Below are 22,818 nucleotides of genomic sequence, written 5' to 3'. Positions count from 1 at the left end.
TAACTTACTCAAGAAGATGGATGAAATAAACAACAAGGGGGAAATATTCACAGATAAAAAGACAATAACAAAAAAGTAAGAATATTTTGTGCTAGTGGTGGAGGAGTGGGAATGACTGTAAAGGGGCCTGAAAGAACTTTGGGGTGTAATTAAATGTTCTTCATCATGGTTGTGGTAGTTACACGGTATATACATTTGTCAAAACCTATCCAATAGGCGTAACTTATGGCATATAAATTATATTTTGATAAAATTTATTTTACAAAGTATTTGAAAGGTCATTGGGGAATAATTAGAACAGTCTTAGAGAGAAAAGCTCTTTAAAGTATCATACAAAACTCAGAAGCCATAAAAGAATTCATAGATACATCACAACTGACACATTAAGATAAATTAAGACTGATACTTTTCCCTCTATGACAAAACACCATAAATGAAAGTCAAAAGACAAAATAAGGACAAATTTTGCAACCCATATAAAGGCAGAGGGCTCATTTCTCTAACTCCTACATATCAATTAGAAAACAAATACTTAATAGAATATGGTCACAGGATATATACCTACAGCTCACACACAAAAAAATATAGACATAATAAAGATGTTTAAATTCATCTAAGGAAAATACAAGTTAAAAGTACATTGAGAGTAATTTTAAAAGAAAATGGTTAAAGAACTCTGAAAATTCTCACCTTCATAAAAGAAACAAGAAAACTGGCAAAAATATGGTCAAATTTTTTAGAACTCTGGAAATTAACCAATGGCTTGCATCAATCCAAGGAGTGTTTACTCAAGAAAAATGGCTTCCCCTTGCCCCTATTTAAGAGACAACTTTATAAAGCAATAATTATATACCTGTGCTGATGGGCACACCATTTATTAAGATGTAACTTTTATGACAGTAACAATATGAAGAAGGAGAAAAAAGGAATGGAGCTACATAGAATCAAAGTTTTTGTCTAAATATATTATTGAAATTGTTATATTAATCTGAACTAGATTATTTTAAATTAAAATGCTAACTATAATCTCTACAGTAAGAAAATAGTGCAAAATTATACAGTAAAAGAAATGACAAGGGAATTAAATTATCTAATATGACAAAAGACAGTGGCGAAATAAAGGAGAAAAAAGACATAAAAGAAGTAGAAACAAATAACAAGCTGGAAGACATAAATCTTACCTTATCAGTAACTATACTGAATGTAAATAGATTAAACATCCTAATTAAAAGGCAGATATTGGCAAAATTGATTTAAAAAATATATGATTCTAATATATGCTGCTTCTAGAAGACAAACGTTAGATTGAAAACCACAAGTCTGCTGAAAGTAAAAGAATGGAAAAACATATCATGCAAACTAGTTACAGAGCACTAGAGTAGCTATGGGAGAAGGCAATGGCACCCCACTCCAGTACTCTTGCCTGGAAAATCCCATGGACGGAGGAGCCTGGTGGGCTGCAGTCCATGGGGTCGCTAGGAGTAAGACACAACTGAGTGACTTCACTTTCACTTTTCACTTTCATGCAGTGGAGAAGGAAATGGCAACCCACTCCAGTGTTCTTGCCTGGAGAATCCCAGGGACGGGGGAGCCTGGTGGGCTGCTGTCTCTGGGGTCGCACAGAGTCAGACACGACTGAAGCGACTTAGCAGCAGCAGCGGTGGCAGAGTAGCTATACTAATATCAGACAAAATAGGCTTTAGGACAAAAATTGTTACTAGTGACAAAGGAGATTTTATAATGATAAAAGAATAAATCCACTGAGAAGATAAAACAATTATAAATATATGTGTACCTAAGAACAGAGTTTCAAAATACATGAGGCAAAAACTGACAGAACTGAAGGGATAAATAAATTGTAATGGTTGTAGACTTCAATATTTTACTTTCAAAAACAATACAGCAAAGAGGTCAACAACAAAAGAGTAGACAGGAATAACACTATAAACCAATTGGACCTCTCAGATATCTACAGAACACACCATCCAACAAAGCAGAATACACATTCTTCTCAAATATACATGCAACAGTCTCTAGGATAGACCATATGCTTGACCATAATCAAGTCTAAATAAATTCAGAAGGCCTGAAATTATATAAAGTATTTTTTCTGACCATAATGGTTTGAAACTAGAAGTCAATAACAGAAGCAAAATTTGGAAAGTCACAAATATGTGGAAATCAAACAACTCACTCCTAAATAACAAATAGGAAAAAGAAGAAATCACAACAGAAATTAGAAATCAATGAATACTTTGAAATGAATGAATATAATTACGCAACATACCAAAAGTTAGTTGATTCAACAAAGACAGTGCTTAGAGGGAAATTTATAGTTGTAAACACCTATGTTAGAAAAAAAAAAGAGAAGATTTCAAATTAATAACCTAATTTTCCACCCGAAAAAACTAGAAATAAAAGAGCAGACTAAACTCAAAGCAAGCAGAAGGAAGAAAATAATAAAAAATTAGAGCAGAAATAAATGAAATAGAGAACAGAAAAACAACAGAAAAAAAATCAACAAAACCAAAAGTTGGTTCTTTGACCAGATCACCAAAATTGACAAATCTTGGCTAGAATGGATAAGAAATAAAGAGAAGATGACTCAAATTACTAAATCAGAAATGAAAAGGGAAGAACTACTGACCTTATGAAATAAAAAGGATAAGAAATATTATGAAAAATTGCATATCTTAGATAACTTGGATGAAATGGACAAATTCCTAGAAAGATGTAAACTACTGAAAATGACTTAAGGAGAAATAGAAAATCTATACCATGTAAAGAGGTTTAATTAGTAATCAAAAAACTTCCCACAAAGAGATGCTTAGGACCAGATGGCTTTTCTGGTGAGTTCAATCAAATACTGAATGAATGTTAAAACCAATCCTTTACAAACTCTTCAAAAAAAAAAAAAATAAAAAAGAAGAGGAAGGAATACTTACCAACTCATTTCTATGAGAGCAGTTTTACTTAGATACAAAAACCAGACAAAGAGATCACAAGAAAACTATAGGCCAACATTCTTTATGAATGTAGATGTAAAAAATCTTCAATGAAACAGTGGCAGATAGGACCTGGGAACAAATAGAAAGGATTACAGACCATGACAAAGCAAGACTTATTCTAGGAATGCAAGGTTGGTTCTACATTTGAAAATCAGTATGATACATCATATTAATAGAAACTCCTCCCCGCCAAACCACATGATCATTTCAATGGGTGACAGAAAAAGTGTTTGGCAAAACCCAACACTCTATCATGATAAAAACACTATAAAGAAGAACACATTTGAGTCAGTTCTAATGAGGTGGATGAAACTGGAGCCGATTATACAGAGTGAAGTAAGCCAGAAAGAAACATCAATATTAATACTTATATATGGGAGGGATTGGGGGCAGGAGGAAAAGGGGATGACAGAGGATGAGATGGCTGGATGGCATCACCGACTCCATGGATGTGAGTTTGAGTGAACTCTGGGAGATGGTGATGGACAGGGAGGCCTGGCGTGCTGCAATTCATGGGGTCGCAAAGAGTTGGACACAACTGAGCGACTGAACTGAACTGACTGAACTGATATGGAATTTATGGTGACAATGATCCTATAAACAAGACAGCAAAAGAGACACAGATGTAAAGAACAGACTTTTGGACTCTATGGGAGAAGGTAAGGGTGGGATGATTTGAGAGAATAGCATTGAAACATGTATATTACCATATGTGAAACAGATGACCAGTGCAAGTTTGATGCATGAAGCAGGGCACTCAAAGCCAGTGCTCTGGGACAACCCACAGGGATGGGGTGGAGAGGGGGGTGGTTCAGGATAGGGAGGACACATGTGCAGCCATGGCTGATTCACGTTGATGTATGGCAAAAACCACCACAATAAAGTAATTATCTTCCAGTTAAATAAATAAAATTTTTAAAAAGAAAACTTAATAATGCTGATAGCAGTTCTCTGCAAATTGATTTACAGAGTCAACATATTCTATCAAAATTACAGCTGTCCTTTTTGTAGAAACTGGCAAGCTGATAGTGATATGGAAATTCAAGGGACCCAGAACAATCAAAACAATCTTGAAAAAGAATAATAAAGTTGGAAGACTCACATTTCCTGATTTTAAAACTTACTACAAAGCTGCAATAATCAGGACTGTGTGGCTTGCCATAAGGATAGATATATAGGCCAATGCAACAGAATTGAGAGTTCAGAAATAAATCCATACATCTAATAAAACCATATATCAACAAGAGTACTTGGGGACTTCCCTGGTGATCCAGTGGTTAAGACTCTAAGCTTCCACAGCAGAGGGCCTGGGTTTGATCCCTGGTCAGGAAACTAAAGATCCCTGCCATACCATGCAGTGCAGCCAAAACAAAACTAATAAATAAATCTTATTAAAAAATAAAAATGACAGTATTTACTTAAATGAGGGAGGAATAGTCTTTTTAACAAATGGTGCTGAGATAGTTGGAAAAGGCAATGGCACCCCATTCCAGTCTTCTTCCCTGGAAAATCCCATGGACAGAGGAGCCTGGTAGGCTGTAGTCCATGGGGTTATGAAGAGTCGGACACGACTCAGTGACTTCACTTTCACTTTTCGCTTTCATGCATTGGAGAAGGACATGGTAACCCACTCCAGTGTTCTTGCCTGGAGAATCCCAGGGACGGGGGAGCCTGGTGTGCCATCTATGGGGTCACACAGAGTTGGACATGACTGAAGCGACTTAGCAGCAGCAGCAGCAGCAGCAGCAGCAGCAGCTGAGACAGTGTATATCCACATGCAAAAGAATGAGGGAAACTTAAATTTCACTATATGCAAAAATGAACTCAAAATAATCAAAGACCTAAATAAAAGCTAAAACTATAAAACTCTTAAGAAAACAGAGAAAAAAATCTTTGTGACTTAAGATGAGCAATGGTTTCTAAGCTATGACACCAAAGCTGCTGCTGCTGCTGCTAAGTCGCTTCAGTAGTGTCTGACTCTGTGCGACCCCAGAGACGGCAGCCCATAAGCCGCCAAAAAACAAAAACAGATAAATTGGACTTCATCAAAACAAAACACTTTTGTGCTATAAAACAATACCACCATGAATGTGAAAAGACAACTTACAGAATAAGAGAAAATATTTATAAATCAAATCTGATAAGGGTTTAGCATCCAGAATATATAAGAAATTCTTCAAGCTCAACAATAAAAAGGCAAATATTCCAATAACAAACAGGCAGAGGATCTGAATAGACATTTCTCTAAGAAGACATACAAATGGCCAATAAGCTTATAAAAAATGAACATCATTAGTCATTAAGGAAATACAATTCAACAACACACTGAGATATTACTTCACAATCACTGCTGCTGCTGCTGCTAAGTCACTTCAGTCGTGTCCAGCTCTGTGCAACCCCATAAACAGCAGCCCACCAGGCTCCGTCATCCCTGGGATTCTCCAGGCAAGAACACTGGAGTGGGTTGCCATTTCCTTCTCCAATGCATGAAAGCGAAAAGTGAAAGTGAAGTCGCTCAGTCGTGTCCGACTCTTCGTGACCCCATGGACTGCAGCCTAGAATGGCTATATAAAAAAACAAGCAAATAACAATTGTTTGTGAAGATGTGAAAAACTGGAACCCTTACACATTGCCGCTGGGAATATAACTGGTATAGCAACTTAGGAGAAAAGATGACAGTTCCTTAAAGAGCTAAACAGAGAGCATCTGCATGACCTAACAATGCCTTTCCTGGGTATATACCGAGAAGAACTGAAACATGGGTTTAAACAAAAACCTGCACACGAATGTTTATGATGGCATTATTCATAGTGACAAAAAAGCAGAACCAAGCCAATATCCACTAGTGCATGGTCAGATCAGCAAAATGCGGCATATCCATATAATGGAATGTTATTCAGCCACAAAAGGAAATGCTACAACATGGAAGAATTACCTGTTAATACATCTCACCTTCTATAAGATGGAATCAGCTTAATCTCAAAGCCTCCCTGGCCTCTGGTCTAGCTCTGGTTCTAGTAATAATTTCTTCCACAGTTGCATTAATGAAGAGAGTTAAGAAAGATCTAAATTTCATGCTTTAGAAACACATGCTTTTATTTTTACGAAGATATAGTGGTGAATGTAAAAGGCTAGCATATTTAATATGTACATATACAGCATCTTAAAAAGGAGACTTGGTGGCATATCTTTGTGTTACATGTAATAAAAGAATCATGGTCCCTTCAGAGGATTTTTGTTTGATTAACAGATACATTCTTGAATTTCTTCTTTATCCTTCTTGTTGACATCAACCTCTCTGACAAACCCTGAAAATAGGAACATAAAGAGTAATACAAACACAAAGAATTTCCTTGGCTATTACAAATTTAACTCATGGCCTGGAAAAAGGAGATTTGCTGGGTCCTAAAGCAAGGAACTATATTCTCTCCTCTCTTTTTCTTGCTCATTTCTTAGCATTCACCTTCATAGACATTACCTTGTGATTTCTAAGGCCTTCTTTCTCCCTTAGCGACCATCCAGCTACTCCATGGAAACAACCTACTTGTTTGCGCAGGGACCAAAGGGGAATTTCCTATGCCTAAGAGTTACAGATGCTGAAACAAAGGGCTGACAGGGGCTCTTACACCCCTTACATAAAGGACTCTCTGTTGAGGCGGAGGCTGGCACTGTGAGAGAATGACAACGACCTCTAAAGCAAGGACTAATCCTCATACCTGGATGTCCCTTCTTATTTGAAAATGCCTTTTAACTGCTTGTGAGTAAGAATCTGAGACTGTTCTTTATGTCTCTCAGACAAGAGTTCCAGAAAGGAATGCTTACTCTGTATTTCCAAATTTTGTTCAAAGGAGTTATTTTCCTCCAGGAATTCTCCCTCTATCCAAATCCTGGTCAGGCAGGTGTCAAAAGGTCTGATGATGTTGGTCAAGGACATCTCTCCATTTCTCATTACAAAGGCTTTAAGCTCAGAGACCCATTGGTGATAGACGGGGCAGGTCCCACATCGAGAGAAGAACTCCTTAAAGTACTGAAAGGAAAGGAAGGTCCATTAGCTCAGGGATTAGTACTTTTTCCCTCCACTCCACTCCATCAGAACTTACTGCAGCTCCCACTCAGCACACTCACTCAGGGCTAGGGGAACAGGAAGGAGTTACTGATGGTCAAGGAGGCCCAGACAGTCTGTTCTCAGATACAGAGGAACTGCAATGTTTTTTAGATTCAGAAGGAAAGGATGTAGGAGAATGTGTCAAACTATAGACAAAGCCAGAGTGTTCTACTGAGAAGGGCTAAGTGTCAACATTTTAATGGCATTGGGTAGTAGCTTTTGCAAATCCAGTAAGAAATCCAGTCCTGATTTACATGCAAGAATATCTGGGGGGATACATGAGGTAGGTGGACAGAGTCTGTAGGTGGAGGGGGAAAAAAGGGTTCAAGGAGGAAAAAGAAACCAAGGCAGCAAGGAGAAGAGTAAGGGAGAGAGGCAGGTGGCAGAAAGAGTACCATGCCTTAGGTGTTAGTTGAGGATAACGGAGACAGGTACCATGAGGGTTTGGTGGCGAGTCTTTGCGAGAGTTTGCAGGAGGACATCCTCTGGCATTTTCTGTAAAATTAGCACCTGGCACTCTAGGAATCGGACAAAGCCATGGGAACCAAATAGTGAGGCATTGGTTCTTTTCACCAGCTGGCGAGCCTTGGAGAAGTGGTACTCAAACTGATTCCACTGTGAGTCCTGGGCAAACCTGAAGGGAAAGAACCACAGCTCTCAGCTCTCTCCCCTAATTGCCCACTATGGCTCCTCCATAGAACTGTCACTACTCCGAGGGTCTAAGACCTCCTTCAGTCAGATTTGTGATTCTAGTAAGGGGCCAATGCTACTAACTCACATGTAAGGAGGCTCAAAAGAAAACCAATGATATACAGCTTTGCCATGGATTATCTCACACTTAAATGTAACTCTAAACTGAACCCTCAATCTATGAACCCAAACCTCTTAAGGGACAAGAAGAATCCTTCCAATAACGTGGAGGGAAATGGGAGGTGAGTGGTCTTTAGAAATGGGTTGGAGATGTGGAACCATCCTGCCTTGGAGGGCAAAAGGCAATAGCTTAAATGAGTTCATGGCGTCTTTAAACTTACCCTTTCCCACAGCCCCAAGTAACACTCTGACACCCTACATTACCACATGGCCAGAGAGGAGTGGACCCCCAGCATGACATTGCTCTGAGAATTTAGAATGCAGCTGTGCTCATAGTGTTGAATGAAATGCAGACATTCCTCAAAGGGCCGACACAGCCATCCTGTGGACAGAGAAAGTAACCAGGCTGGTAGTATAAGTTGTCAACCCTAATGTGGTATATAAGGTGCGTGGTCCAGGGGAGGAGACACCCTGAAAAGCAGACACCTTGAATCACAGTGTGGTTCCTAGACTTTAAGGAACAAGGGTGAGGAGCAGAGGCCAAGCCCAAAGGACAGGCCCATGAGCGCCTGTGTTCCAAACCTAGGGCCCCACCTGAGGTCTGAATCCCTCAGGAATACAGCAGAGCCATGCACAAGATTTACCTTTTCCATAGAGCAGCAGATCTAAGCAAGCAGAATAGAAGCAGGCCTGGCCAAGGACATCATGACTCTGGGAAATGAGCGCCCACTGACTCTCCAGCACGTGGACACACAGATCAAATCTGCCGAGAGACAGAGCCACAGGGACCAGTTGGAGAACGGGAAGGGCTGTATAGGAGAGGACGGGATCTTATACCTTCAAGGTGGCCTAACAGCCCCTAGATCTCCATTCCGTAATTCTATTTATATAGAGAGTATCTGTGCCTGGGATCAGACCTATATCTAAACAAAGGAAGTGGGAAAATGACTCTGAGACAACTTCCAGGGTCTTGAGCAGTTACCGACCTCCTTGCAGTAAAATGCATGTGGGGGGTGGAGGGAAAGGAGGGGGGATATCTAGTGCCCAGACTCTGCATTTCTACCCCTGACCCCTCAAACTTAAGACGATGTTTCCTGGAGGACTACTGAAGACAGTCCTGGCTGTGGAGACAAGACAGCTTCTCCCTCTCCACTCTAAACTGCTCTGGTAGGTCATAATCTCCCCTCTGAGGCAACAAATAAATACAAAGGACAGAAAAGGATCTTAATACTTCTTCTTCAGAAATGCAGATCTGAAGAGAACTGAGAGAACCAGATTCTCCAGAGCTGGTTTCTTGAGGTGTCTGCATATCTCATGAGCTTGAAAACCTAAGGAGGTTAAAGAGCATTGTGAGGTCTAGAGGTGCGCCTGGCCTCTCTAAAAGCCCCAGGCCCACCAGCCCCAGGCCCCATTACCCAGCTTGATGGAGAAGTCGAGATGCCCAAGGCAGAGTTTGGTATAGGCCAAGGCCTGCATGAGCTGGGCTGTGGCCAACAGTCCCTCCCTGGAGAACCAGCACAGGCTGCTTTTCTGAATGGCCAGCTGCTCACGGTTCAGCCACTTCTCCTTGTCACCCACGTTCTGGGAGAACTGGGAGAGGGCCACATAGGTAGAGACAACCTGTGGGACAACAAACATGGGGTGAATATCCAGACTGCACAGTCAGGCTGCAGCTCCAGCTCGTCCCTTTTCTGGGTAAGAGCCCCCGCGTGCCTGCTATTCACTCTATGTAGCACCCCTGGGGGCCACTGCTCCAGCTATGAAAACACACTCCTTCTCACCCCTACATGTCTGATTTGAACATTGTCACTGCTTCTTCTTTAAACAAACAGCTTCCTCCATCTGCCCCTCTTCTTTTCCCCAATCCAAGACTTTCCCCTTCAAAACGCTGGTCAAACTGCACCTCTTCTGTTTTCTCTAACTGATGCCTCTAACTGCTCCTTAGAACTCTATAGAACTGCCGCCTAGATCTCTGTCAACAGTTGTGTGTACATTCGACATCATTTGATGACACTTTGAAACTCTGTCTCCATTAGATTTCCAATATAAGTAGACTCTGTCACTCCTAAGAATTTTCCAACAGCTTCTCATCTTCTTCGGAGTAAAAGCCAAAACTCCCACAGCGGCCACAAGGCCTGCACCATCTGCCATCCCCCTCCCTAGACTCTCTGACTCACCTCCTGGCTCTTTCTCTTCTCACTCCCTCCTCCAGTCACACGGGCCCCTGCACTACTCCTCCACACAGAGGACAGGCCTTGTGCATCCACTCTGCTTCCTCTTGCCCGCTCTTCTCCCAGGCAGCCTCTTCTCCCACATGCCCTACTTTCTCATCTCCTTCAAATAGTTGCCCAAATGCTACCTGCTTGGTGAGGCTTTCCCTACCACCTTATTAAAACTGCACCTCTAGTTCCCAGAACTCTGTGTCCTCTGGTCTCCACTTAATTTATTTCAGTGCATTTATTATCACCTAACATACTAAATATTTCACTTATGTTTCCCTGGAACTAAGATCCAGTGTCTGGTACAGAGTAAGTAAAAGTCGTTCAGTTGTGTTCGACTCTTTGTGACCCCACAGACTAAACAGTCCATGAATTCTCTAGTCCAGAATACTGGAGTGGGTAGCCTTTCCCTTCTCCAGGGGATCTTTTACTCTGGCTTTTACTCCAAAGAAGATGAGAAGCTGTTGGAAAATTCTTAGGAGTGACAGAGTCTACTTATATGGGAAATCTAATGGAGACAGAGTTTCAAAGTGTCATCAAATGATGTCAAATGTACACACAACCCAGGGATTGAACCCACATTGCAGGCAGGTTCTTTACCAACTGAGCTATCAGGGAAATCCGGTATAGAATAGGTGTTCATATTTGTTGAGCAAATGGATATACATAGAGACACTAAAATTAGGAAGACATATTTCCCTTTCTTCTTTTTCCCTAAGTCAGCAAATCTTATCCTTATTTTTGGACCACTGGCTTGAGAATCTGGTGGAAGCTATGACCCCTTCCCTACTTCTGATCACTCCTTAAATACTCTTTTGTACACACAAATACACACTAATGTCAACATTCAGTTCAGAGGGTACACAGATAGCGTCATACATGAAAGCCTCCCTATAAACTGCAAAGTAAGAACCCTGTTCAAACACACAATCAGCAAAGTCCTGTTAAGTCTGGGTTACTGTGGAACCATGCTTTACCAGGGACTTGACAGGGTCTCTCCCCTAGCACTTTATGTTTCTGAGTGAGGTCCAGAGGTAAAGCAAGGGCTTGCTTACCTGGGCTTCACCAGGAAACTCCTTGACTGAATTCTTCTGCATAAGAGTGGCCAGGCAGGCAAACCTGCGGCTGCTGGCTGTGGCCTCCAGGCTGTAGAGCTGCCGGAGCAGGGAGAGACAGTGCATCTGCTGCTGGAGGACTGCCAGCTGCTTCTTCCTGGTGTGAAGCAAAGGGTGGTTAGCACGCCCTTATCCTTTACCAGGGTCCACCAGCCTTCCCCAAAAGAAATTGGAGTCTACTCACCCACAGACTTCCAGACTCAGAAAGATTCCTGGGAGCCCACTACTTCTAACCTCATATGCTTTTCAAATTCATCCCTCTTGACCAAAAAGAAGTTTCCAGAGAGGTTTTTTTTTTTAAAAAGGTTCATTCTTTGAATTGTTCTTTTGGTTGAACAGATTTCCTATAAATTATTATAGCTCGATAACTAGGAAGTGTTTAATATTATGTGTATATCTATCAGAGAAATAACACTAAATTCCATATATGTGTATGTGTACACACAGTACACATATATTTATCTTTATTTGAAAAAGGCAGGATAATACCATACTTCAAAGAGAAAAGATGTACTCGTTCTGCTACACTGAACTGGCCCAGAGTAAGGTAAATGAATGAGAACTGTTCATATGCTTGAAAAGAGGAGCCTTAGAGTCAAATAGGCAAAATTTCAGCCTAGGTCCAACTTGAGCTCTCTGTGACCCTAAATGGAACCAGGACAAGTTGGCAGAGCTTCTCACTTCTCACTAGGGTTGTTTCGAGGTTGACTCAGGGAACAGGAATACCAGCATTTTTCTAGAAATGTTTGGAAAATGACACCAAGCCAGGTCCAGGGAAAACTCCTTTTCAGCAGACGAAGGGCTCGCCTAGCCAGTTTTTTGGCCAGGGTGATCTGTCCCATGTTGAAACAGACCTGGAGATAGTAAAGTGAGAAAGACAATGTAAACATGAGAAGAGTCCTAAGGACGAGGTTCTGGATACAACACACCGGCTCTTATTTTGGAATGCGTACCTGGGGCCCGAGGTGCCAGAGTGAGCAGAGATAGAGCAGAACCTGGCCACACTAACAAGCACCCGTAGGGCCATGAGCAAGCAAAGGATTGAGAAAATGGAGAAAGCACTCTTCTTTCTCATCTCCCACAGTAGAGAGAGGCTGTGATTTACAAAGAGATGCTGGGAGACGCAGATGGGACTGTCTTTAGCTTCAGATGCCATGGAAAGCATCTGAGATATCACCAAATCTCATCACTCTCTTCATAAACAAGTTGTACCACCACAGTGTATGAGGATAGGAGCTGAGGTACTACCCTGAAGTTATCATATACCTTCATGCTCTATGGTTAAATCTATGGCTAAGAAAGGGATCAAGTCTATGGTAACTTCTGAACAATCTTAGGAAGACTGTACAATAATTCTTTCTTTAAAATGGAAAGAAAGAATTATTTAAAACTTTGCTTCCCTGGTGGCTCAGATGGTAAAGAATCTGCCTGCGGTGCAGGAGACCTGGGTTTGATCCCTGGGTCAGGAAGATCCCCTGGAGGGGGGCACGGCAACCCACTCCAGTATCCTTGCCTGCAGAATCCCATGGACAGAGGAGCCTGGCAGGCTACAGTCAGTCCATGGGGTCTGAAAGAGTTGGACACGACTGAGTGACTAACACTTTCAAAGACCTTTTGGTTGAAACACAAATAATACAACACTGTGGACTACTGTAATATTCCCTTTGGTGTTCAAAGGCTTTATCCACGTTAGGTTTATTCTTCTAACCAAAGTATCTTAAGGTTTACACTGAAATTAATTTTTCCTTACTTTTAAAAAATTTTAAATCTTGGCTCCCCAACAAAAATCCCCCCGTTTTATGGAGTCATTATTTATAAATTGATAATCATTCCAACACATTTTTCTCTGTGGATTTAATAGCAATGAGGCTGGGAGAAGTTACTGAGCTGTCCTGGGTTATTCATACAGAATAAATAAGTTTACTCCTATTTGTCATTTGACAATGGAATGTCTCATGCCGTGCTTGCCCCAGAGTTTTTATTTGTCATACAAATCTAATTCCTTCAGGAAATCTGTCATAAATGATACAGAATGATCTACAAGGTACATTATTTATTAATTTTTTTTGGCTGCAGTGCACCCAAAGATCTTAGTTTCCTGACCAGGGACTGAAGCCTCCTGCCCACTTGCTGCTAGAGTGGAAGCGTGGAGTCTCAATCACTGGATCACCAGGGAAGTTTTGTTTACTGTTAAAGCAAGATGCGGAATGGAGTACAGAGAGCTCCTATTTGTATTTAACAAAGGAAGTGGTTAGATTATATACATTAATGTATGCTGAGCCCCTCTGGCAAAATACATACAGATATATAACATTGGAGGGAGGACCCAGCAGCTGAGTGGTATAGGGTTGAGCGGGAAGAGTTTGAAAAGTATGCTCTTTTCCTTCTAGCTTTATTGAGATATCTTTCACACATAACATTGTGTAGGTTTCAGGTGTACAACGTGATGGTTTCTTTCACTGAAGGACAGTGACATATAACGTTAGTTTTAGGTGTACAGTACAATGTTTCAATATATGTATATACTGGGAAATGATCACTACAACAAGTTTAACATCTATCACCACATACAATTACAATTTTTTTCTTGTGATGAGAACTTTTAAGATCTATTCTCTTAGCAACTTTCAAATATACAATACAGTATTGTTAACTACAGTCACAAGCTGTACATCATAGGACTTATAACTGGAAGTTTATATCTTTTGATCACTTTCACCAACCTATCAACTATGCTGGGGGTGACAAGGGATTAGGAAGTGCTCTTTCACTTTCTACATGTATTTCTATGTTTTGAATTTAAATCACATTTATAATTGCTCACAAAAGGCAAAGAGACTTTAAAGGAAATAATAGGGTAATCCTTAAGGAGAAATACCGCAAACTTCAAGGTTAACCCCTGCCCTCACCTCTGACTGGAGACGACAGAAAGTGGCTTCTTCAAACTGACAGATCTTCACCTTGTGCTTTTTAAAAAACGAGAATGCGGAGGGTTGGCCCAGAAGACTGCTTGCCTTCCTCAAATAAAAGAAGGCCTCCAAACAAGAGAAGGGGAGGAGAAACTGCATTAGGATTCGGATGCTACTAAGTGTGTGATCAGGACGACGGCTGGACCAAGGCTATGAAGAATCTGAACTGTGGCAGGATTTAACTGGAAACGGGGAGCTGGACTGTGCGGGAGACGTCGAGGTACTCTTCACTGCCACACTTCCGCTTTGTACTCTCGCCTAGACCCCTTACAGCGCCTTCCTCTCCCCCACTTTCCTCCGTTTTTTCATACTTGTTGGTAAGAAATCCCCATCAAATCCCCCCAAGTCATAGGGCTCAGCTCAGGGGTAGAGAGCAGAGCTTGCTTACCATGTAATTATCTGACAGCTCCAAGGAGGCAGCGGCAGATTCCAGCAGGTAATAAAATGCACAAGTGGTTTCTCCAATGACCAGGCAGTGCTGGGTGAGGGGCGAGAGCACTAACTTCAGGACTTCCCTACAGTGGCAGGGCTTCGTGGTCAACAGGCCTTTCTTGGGGTTGCTCTGAGCCAGACTCCTGTTCACTTTATCCAGGAACTCTTCCTCTGTTCTTTGTGGAGAGAAGATGAAGAGCTAACAGTGGCCATACAGCACCCACTTTTGCTGAGGCATTACCAGGTCCGAAAGCCACTTTGTCTGGGAAGTTTTCCTTTATGATTCATTAATCCTATGTCTATCCTTCTCCTCCATCGATCCACAAGGTTTTGAATGACAGGGACTTTGTTCTTAATGGCAAAGCCCTATCAGGGAGTTTAAAAAACCTAAAGCCAAACTAAGTACCTCACAAACGAAATGGGGAAAAGACCACATCTCAAGAGCAAACTAACACTCTGCTACATGAAAACACAAAAATGATACAAAGCAATAACTAATAATAAATTTATTTATCAGCCCATTTGAACTCTATCATGGCACACATAAATATTATTTTATGAAATAACACCATCTTATTCTATAAAAACCCTGCCATTCAGGTAGGCAAAATTATCTCCCTTTTACAGATGAAGAAATTGAAGCTCTGGGAGGTTAAATAACGTACATATGACCTCGCAGCTACTGATGTGTGTGCTGTACTTAGTCGCTCAGTCATATCCAACTCTTTGTGACCCCGGGGACTGTAGCCCCCTAGAATCCTCTGGGATTCTCCAGGCAGCAATACTGAAGTGGGTTGCCATGCCCTCCTCCAGGGCGTCTTCTCAACCCAGGGATCGAACCTAGGTCTCCCACATTGCAGGTGGCTTCTTTACCATCTGAGCCACCAGGGAAGCCCAAGAATACTGGAGTGGATAGCCTATCCCTTCTCCAGCGGATCTTCTCAACCCAGGAATCGAACTAGGGTCTCCTCCAGTGCAGGCAGATTCTGAGCTACTAAGTAAAACCAAAACTAGAGTTCACCTTTCTGAACTACTAGTCTGGTGCATTTTTCACAGGCACCACAAGTTCAAAAGAGGTCTGATCTCTCTGAGATAGAATGACTGAAAAAGTGAGAACTGAGGAGGGCTTTGGATAGTGAACATTTTGATAAGTTAGAAGGATATAGACGTCACTGAGTATTTTTAAAAGGGAGAATTATGTTAGCAAAGACATATTAAGGATGGGGGTGACTAATGTAGAATATAGATTTTTGTTTGAAAACTGTAGGAAATCAGGCTGAATAAATGAGAGTTGAATAACTTGAGAGTTGCTGGTGAATTCAAGGTAGGAACTTGAAAAATTGGTAAGATATGCATTAGAAAGCCAGGAAGTACATGGTTATGAAATATAAAATCATTTTAATATCATCTGGGTTCAAAAGTAATTGAGCAGGCAAATTTATAGCTGAAAAAATCTGTTACGTGTATAATACACTTGAGAGAGATTAAATAAAGTTTTTCTTAATCACTAAGAAATAATTTCCCTATAAACAGTCAAACAAAGCCTTTCCGATTCACTGTTAACTTGCATTTTGGGCTGAGAACAGAAGTCACCATTCCTGGGTGGTCACATGCCTTCCTTGTCTGTAGGTAAGGTGAGTGCCCTAGTTTAATGATCAGCTGTGTCTTACTTTCTGGCGGCCTCCACGACCACTCTCAGCATCTCCACCTACCTGCAGTATTCCCTTGTGAAAGACTCCTGACTTCTGGATGATTCTGTCTGGAACTGAGAAGTGTCTGTAGGGAGGAAAAGATGACTGTCCTTAATCGCCTGTGTTTGTATTAACTGAGAACATTTAAAAATTCCTGACTATCTTTCATGAAAATTGCTTCCCCCATTATAAAAGTGGTAAATTTAGGTTTAATAGTAACCTTACATGCAAGATTAGGGTACTAATTCTTTTTTCCTTAAATGCAATTACTTGTGATTTAAATAGTAATTCCTTTCATTCTCAAACCTCCCAAACCAATTCCTAATTCTGTTTGCCAAAGAAATGAATAAAGAATATGACCGTCTGGTTTGATGACTAATTCTAATAGTAGAGATCTATGAACATATCTGGGTCAGATTTATAACTAGGTGGGAGAGAACCACAGAAGAAGTGACCTAGTAGAGAAAAACATGAGGGCACAAGATGTCATCCCACCAGGGTCACAGGGGCCAGGAGAGGTTTTCAGCTTTACCTGGTTGATCCTAAATAACCTCTGTCCTCCAGACCTGCCTCTTCCTCTGCAGCTGACTTCTGATCAAAAGGCAAAGACTGGAAAATGCTGTGGCGATGCTACCTATTTGGGCTCAGGAGCACAGGTGGTGGGACTGAAAAGGAGTCTAAAGGAACGATTATAGGGAGGGTTTGTGCTAAGCAAAAGGGCTGGCTTGCCGATTATTTAATGATGTCATACAAGGTAAAGTAAGGAAACTGGAATTTGGCAGCACTATTGTGATGCACAATTCTCAGGCACCATCGTATTGCAGCCTGAGAGAACAGCATGCTTTGTTCTGCATGTCTGTGCACAGAGACCCAGGGTCTGGGAAGCCTCCCTAAGAGTTTGGTTGTGCTGGAAAGGTCTTGAGCCTCGCTCACGCCTAGACTGACCAAGATGCCTTATCTAAAGGTCAGTACTGACCTCTCAAAAACAAAAGGCTGAAAAGCAATTACGAATGATAGTGTGACTTTTTCATAATACCAACCAGGACATTCACTGTTTTCTTTCCTCTTCCCCTCAGAAAGTACAAAAGTGCAAGTTACCATAGACCTCATCAGCCAGAGACCAATTTCTCCAAGTCACTGGTCCACCTTCACAGAGTCATAAAAATGTTATAGCCAGAAGAGGTATTAAGATCATAGATCAGAATCTTCATTTTAGTATTTTACCACCACCAATTCGCTACATCCCTTTCCCCCACCAACACCAACACCAACACCAACACCAACACCAACTTCTCCTTTATTAAAGTAGAGGAAAAGAAGATATTCCTGGGTCTTGACAGCTGTCTTCAAATATGAAAGAAGGCACAAAGCTGAAAAATGAGTGAAAAATTTGCAGGAAGGTAGAATTCACCTGGAATCCTATCACTTCCACTAGCTTTGGTCATAGTGATGCTTTCTAAGGCCCACTTGACTTCACATTCCAGGATGTCTGGCTCTAGGTGACTGATCACACCGTTGTGATTATCTGGGTCGTGAACATCTTTTTTGTACAGTTCTTCTGTGTATTCTTGCCACCTCTTCTTAATATCTTCTGCTTCTGTTAGGTCCAGACCATTTCTGTCCTTTATTGAGCCCATCTTTGCATGAAATGTTCCCTTGGTATCTCTAATTTTCTTGAAGAGAACTCTTGTCTTTCCCATTCTGTTCTTTTCCTCTATTTCTTTGCATTGATCTCTGAGGAAGGCTTTCTTATCTCTTCTTGCTATTCTTTGGAACTCTGCATTCAGATGCTTATATCTTTCCTATTCTCCTTTGCTTTTCGCTTCTCTTTTTTCACAGCTATTTGTAAGGCCTCCCCAGAAGCCATTTTGCTTTTTTGCATTTCTTTTCCATGGGGATGGTCTTGATCCCTGTCTCCTGTACAATGTCATGAACCTCATTCCATAGTTCATCAGGCACTCTTATCTATCAGATCTAGTCCCTTAAATCTATTTCTCACTTCCATAAGGGAGAAATCATAAGGGATTTGATTTAGGTCATACCTGAATGGTCTAGTGGTTTTCCCTACTTTCTTCAATTTAAGTCTGAATTTGGCAATAAGGAGTTCATGATCTGAGCCACAGTCACCTCCTGGTCTTGTTTTTGTTGACTGTATAGAGCTTCTCCATCTTTGGCTGCAAAGAATATAATCAATCTGATTTCAGTGTTGACCATCTGGTGATGTCCATGTGTACAGTCTTCTCTTGTGTTGTTGGAAGAGGGTGTTTTCTATGACCAGCACATTTTCTTGGCAAAACTCTATTAGTCTTTGCCCTGCTTCATTCTGTAATCCAAGGCCAAATTTGCCTGTTACTCCAGGTGTTTCTTGACTTCCTACTTAAGCATTCCAGTCCCCTATAATGAAAAGGACATCTTTTTGGGGTGTTAGTTCTAAAAGGTCTTGTAGGTCTTCATAGAACTGTTCAACTTCAGCTTTTTCAGCATTACTGGTTGGGGCATAGACTTGGATTACTATGATACTGAATGGTTTGCCTTGGAAACGAACAGAAATCATTCTGTTGTTTTTGAGACTGCATCCAAGTACTGCATTTCAGACTCTTTTGTTGACCATGATGGCTACTCCATTTCTTCTAAGGGATTCCTGCCCACAGTAGTAGGTATAACGGTCATCTGAGTTAAATTCACCCATTCCAGTCCATTTTAGTTTGCTGATTCCTAGAATGTCGACGTTCACTCTTGCCATCTCTTGTTTGACCACTTCCAATTTGCCTTGATTCATGGACCTGACATTCCAGGTTCCTTTGCAATATTGCTCTTTACAGCATTGGACCTTGCTTCTATCACCAGTCACATCCACAACTGGGTATTGTTTTTGCTCTGGCTCCATCCCTTTATTCTTTCTGGAGTTATTTCTCCACTGATCCCCAGTAGCATATTGGGCACCTACCAATCTGGGGAGTTCCTCTTTTGGTATCCTATCATTTTGCCTTTTCATACTGTTCATGGGGTTCTCGAGGCAAGAATACTGAAGTGATTTGCCATTCCCTTCTCCAGTGGGCCATATTCTGTCAGCAGTGGCCACAGGACTGGAAAAGGTCAATTTTCATTCTAATCCCAAAGAAAGGCAACGCCAAAGAATGCTCAAACTACCGCACAATTGCACTCATCTCACACGCTAGTAAAGTAATGCTCAAAATTCTCCAAGCCAGGCTTCAGCAATACATGAACCATGAACTTCCAGATGTTCAAGCTGGTTTTAGAAAAGGTAGAGGAACGAGAGATCAAATTGCCAACATCCACTGGATCATCGAAAAAGCAAGAGACTTCCAGAAAAACATCTATTTCTGCTTTATTGACTATGCCAAAGCCTTTGACTGTGTGGATCACAATCAACTGTGGAAAATTCTGAAAGAGATGGGAATACCAGACCACCTGACCTGCCTCTTGAGAAATCTGTATGTGGGTCAGGAAGCAACAGTGAGAACTGGACATGGAACAACAGACTGGTTCCAAATAGGAAAAGGAGTACGTCAAGGCTGTATTTTGTCACCCTGCTTATTTAACTTCTATGCAGAGTACATCATGAGAAACGCTGGGCTGGAAGAAGCACAAGCTGCAATCAAGATTGCCGGGAAAAACATCAATAACCCCAGATATGCAGATGACACCACCCTTATGGCAGAAAGTGAAGAGGAGCTAAGAAGCCTCTTGAGGAAAGTGAAAGAGGAGAGTGAAAAAGTTGGCTTAAAGCTCAACATTCAGAAAACGAAGATCATGGCATCTGGTCTCATCACTTCACGGGAAATAGAAGGGGAAACAGTGGAAACAGTGTCAGACTTTATTTTGGGGGGGCTCCAAAATCACTGCAGATGGTGACTGCAGCCATGAAATTAAAAGACGCTTACTCCTTGGAAGGAAAGTTATGACCAACCTAGATAGCATATTCAGAAGCAGAGACATTACTTTGCCAACAAAGGTCCATCTAGTCAAGGCTATGGTTTTTCCAGTGGTCATGTATGGATGTGAGAGTTGGACTGTGAAGAAAGCTGAGCGCCGAAGAATTGATGCTTTTGAATTGTGGTATTGGAGAAGACGCTTGAGAGTCCCTTGGACTGCAAGGAGATCCAATCAGTCCATTCTGAAGGAGATCAGCCCTGGGATTTCTTTGGAAGGAATGATGCTAAAGCTGAAACTCCAGTACTTTGGCCACCTCACGCGAAGAGTTGACTCATTGGAAAAGACTCTGATGCTGGGAGGGATTGGGGGCAGGAGGAGAAGGGGACGACAGAGGATGAGATGGCTGGAAGGCATCACCGACTCAATGGACAGGGAGGCCTGGTGTGCCGAGATTCATGGGGTCGCAAAGAGTCGGACACGACTGAGCGACTGAACTGAACTGAACTGAGAGTTCACCTTGGTGAGAGAAGTTTTCTAACAGCTACTAAGAATGAAATGAGCTGTCCTACAAGGCAAGCTAACTGAAAATGTTAAAACAAAGAGGGTGAACTGTTGGCTCTCTGTAGTGAAATTTCAGAGTCTTAACCACTGGACCACCAGAGAATTCCAAGGGTGAACTCTTATCTGGGTTGTGGTAGAGGGCTATAGGTTTGGGGGAACATCTATCCACTAAAGCTTCTTTAGGTAGCTAACTCCTACATAACCCTCAGATCTCACTTCTGGCATTATCTCCTTCAGGGAAAAATCTTACTCATTTCTCAGGCTGGGCTAACAGCCATTTCGCTAGGTATCCAAACCCCTAGGTAGTTGATTTTATCACCTTTACCAGGCCATATTGGAATTCTCTATTTATATGTCTGTACCACCACCACCCCCCAAAAAACCTGATAATTTCACTTCGTATTCTTAACACCTACTTGAAGCATCTGATACACATAAGGACTCTGTATATGTGTACGGAAGTAAAAATTTATAATAATGAAAACAATAATTAAATGTATTGAGCACTAACCATATCCCTGGTACTGTTCAAAGCACATTATATATTTTAACTCATTTAGTCCTCACAACTACCCTATGAAGTGTGTACTGTTATTTTCTTCAATTAATTGAGGTTAAGTAACTTGCCCAAGGGGCTTCCCCAAGTGGCTCAGTGATAAAGAATCTTCCTGCCAATGCAAGGAGACATAGGAGACTTGAGTTTGATCTTCGGGTCAGGAAGATCCCCTGGCAGAGGAAATGGCAATCCACTCCAGTGTTCTTGCCTGGAGAATCCCATGGACAGAGGAGCCTAGCAGGCTACAGTCCCTGGGTTCGCAAAAGGGTTGGACACCATCGAGCAACTGAGCACACACCTACAGCTTGCCCAATATTGCCAACCAAAACAAGTATGACCTCTAAAGTTCCTTTTAACTCTGAGATCACACTGTTTTAAAAAAAATTTCTGGTATTTCAGTGATAAATGACTCTCTCCACCTATTTTTCTCTCTTAATCTGATTTCATCTTTTGAATGAAGAGTTCCAAGTACACGAATAAAGAGAAGTGATGCGCACATAGCTTCTTTCTGCTCCCTGATTTACCTTGGGGAGAAGGCAGCTGCAATCTGTCTGTGATCACTTGTGTTAGTATTGAGCCAGTGTCTTTATAGCTACAGAATCGGGAGGTCCCGCTGGAGCTCTTAGTGGAACAGATGGCGAAACGATGGAAGGGGACAAAGTCTCCCCCATGACAGCTTCCACAGCGGCAGGCCAGATCTCGAAGAAAGCAGGCACATTCAAGGTGTAGGGCTGTTTGCTGTGCCTTGGGCCACAGCTCCCAAGCCCCTTCCCGCAAAAGAGGCACTCCAAATTCAAGCACCTCCATCTGAGGTAGGGATAGTTCCTTTTGTAGCTTTAGAGGAGAGTCAGCATCTGAAACATAGGAATGCTAAATGAGAGCCTCCCTTAAGGTAGTAAACTCCCAAGCACATGCTACTAGCTTATAAGAAAATTCTATCAATAATTCTTGCTTGGTATTATTGCTTCCTTTGTATAAATAACTGTATACCAGTGATACTGACCATATTTAGGATAAAGTACAACAGGGAAGAAATGATCAGGAGACAGATTTCTTAGTTATTCCTCCTAAATTGAGCTTTTTTTTTTTTTTTTTACTATTAATATAAATTATTATAAACATCAAGTAACCAGAAAGGCTCTGCTCAAATATAAGACTTAACTCAAAGTCAAAGGGAAACTATTTGTGGATTGTATGTGCTTTGGGTACCCTATGTCACAATTTTATTCTTTCATGTGGAGAATATGAGAGTGCAGCTATTTAATGCATATCTTGCTTTGCTCATGTTTGTTTCAATATCACACTTAACTCCCTTGTGAATTCCTAAAATCAGAAATAATTTACCCACTTTTCTTCTTATTTATCCCAAGAAGCCAATAAAAGACTAGGGCAATATTTTCTAAACCAAAAATCAAGATACAAATACTTAATGCACAGGGTTTAACATGGAGCTAG

The 22,818-nt window shown here is 41.4% G+C and overlaps 1 protein-coding gene across 6 annotated transcripts in view; it reads right to left on the bottom strand.

Moving 5' to 3' along the window:
- Nucleotides 1-6,078: 6,078 nt before the first annotated feature.
- LOC101108001 (adenylate cyclase type 10-like) overlaps nt 6,079-22,818 on the bottom strand; it is a 38,630-nt gene continuing 21,890 nt past the window's right edge. For all 6 annotated transcript variants that reach the window (XM_042236980.2, XM_042236981.2, XM_042236982.2 and 3 more), the window contains 13 exons: nt 21,888-22,217; nt 16,371-16,434; nt 14,615-14,834; nt 14,167-14,292; nt 11,939-12,111; nt 11,198-11,354; nt 9,339-9,543; nt 9,155-9,251; nt 8,568-8,686; nt 8,188-8,305; nt 7,549-7,747; nt 6,831-7,035; nt 6,079-6,316 (listed from right to left, as the gene is read on the bottom strand). In XM_042236980.2, the coding sequence (XP_042092914.1) occupies nt 6,252-6,316; nt 6,831-7,035; nt 7,549-7,747; nt 8,188-8,305; nt 8,568-8,686; nt 9,155-9,251; nt 9,339-9,543; nt 11,198-11,354; nt 11,939-12,111; nt 14,167-14,292; nt 14,615-14,834; nt 16,371-16,434; nt 21,888-22,217 (2,078 nt within the window). In that variant the 3' untranslated portion in view covers nt 6,079-6,251. The remainder of the gene's footprint in view (nt 6,317-6,830; nt 7,036-7,548; nt 7,748-8,187; nt 8,306-8,567; nt 8,687-9,154; nt 9,252-9,338; nt 9,544-11,197; nt 11,355-11,938; nt 12,112-14,166; nt 14,293-14,614; nt 14,835-16,370; nt 16,435-21,887; nt 22,218-22,818) is intronic.

The sequence above is a fragment of the Ovis aries genome, chromosome 20 (assembly GCF_016772045.2).
Source record: "Ovis aries strain OAR_USU_Benz2616 breed Rambouillet chromosome 20, ARS-UI_Ramb_v3.0, whole genome shotgun sequence".
Classification (NCBI taxonomy): Eukaryota; Metazoa; Chordata; class Mammalia; order Artiodactyla; family Bovidae; genus Ovis; species Ovis aries.
Note: the sequence above shows the minus strand (reverse complement) of the source record. Positions and strands in the feature narration are given on the sequence as shown.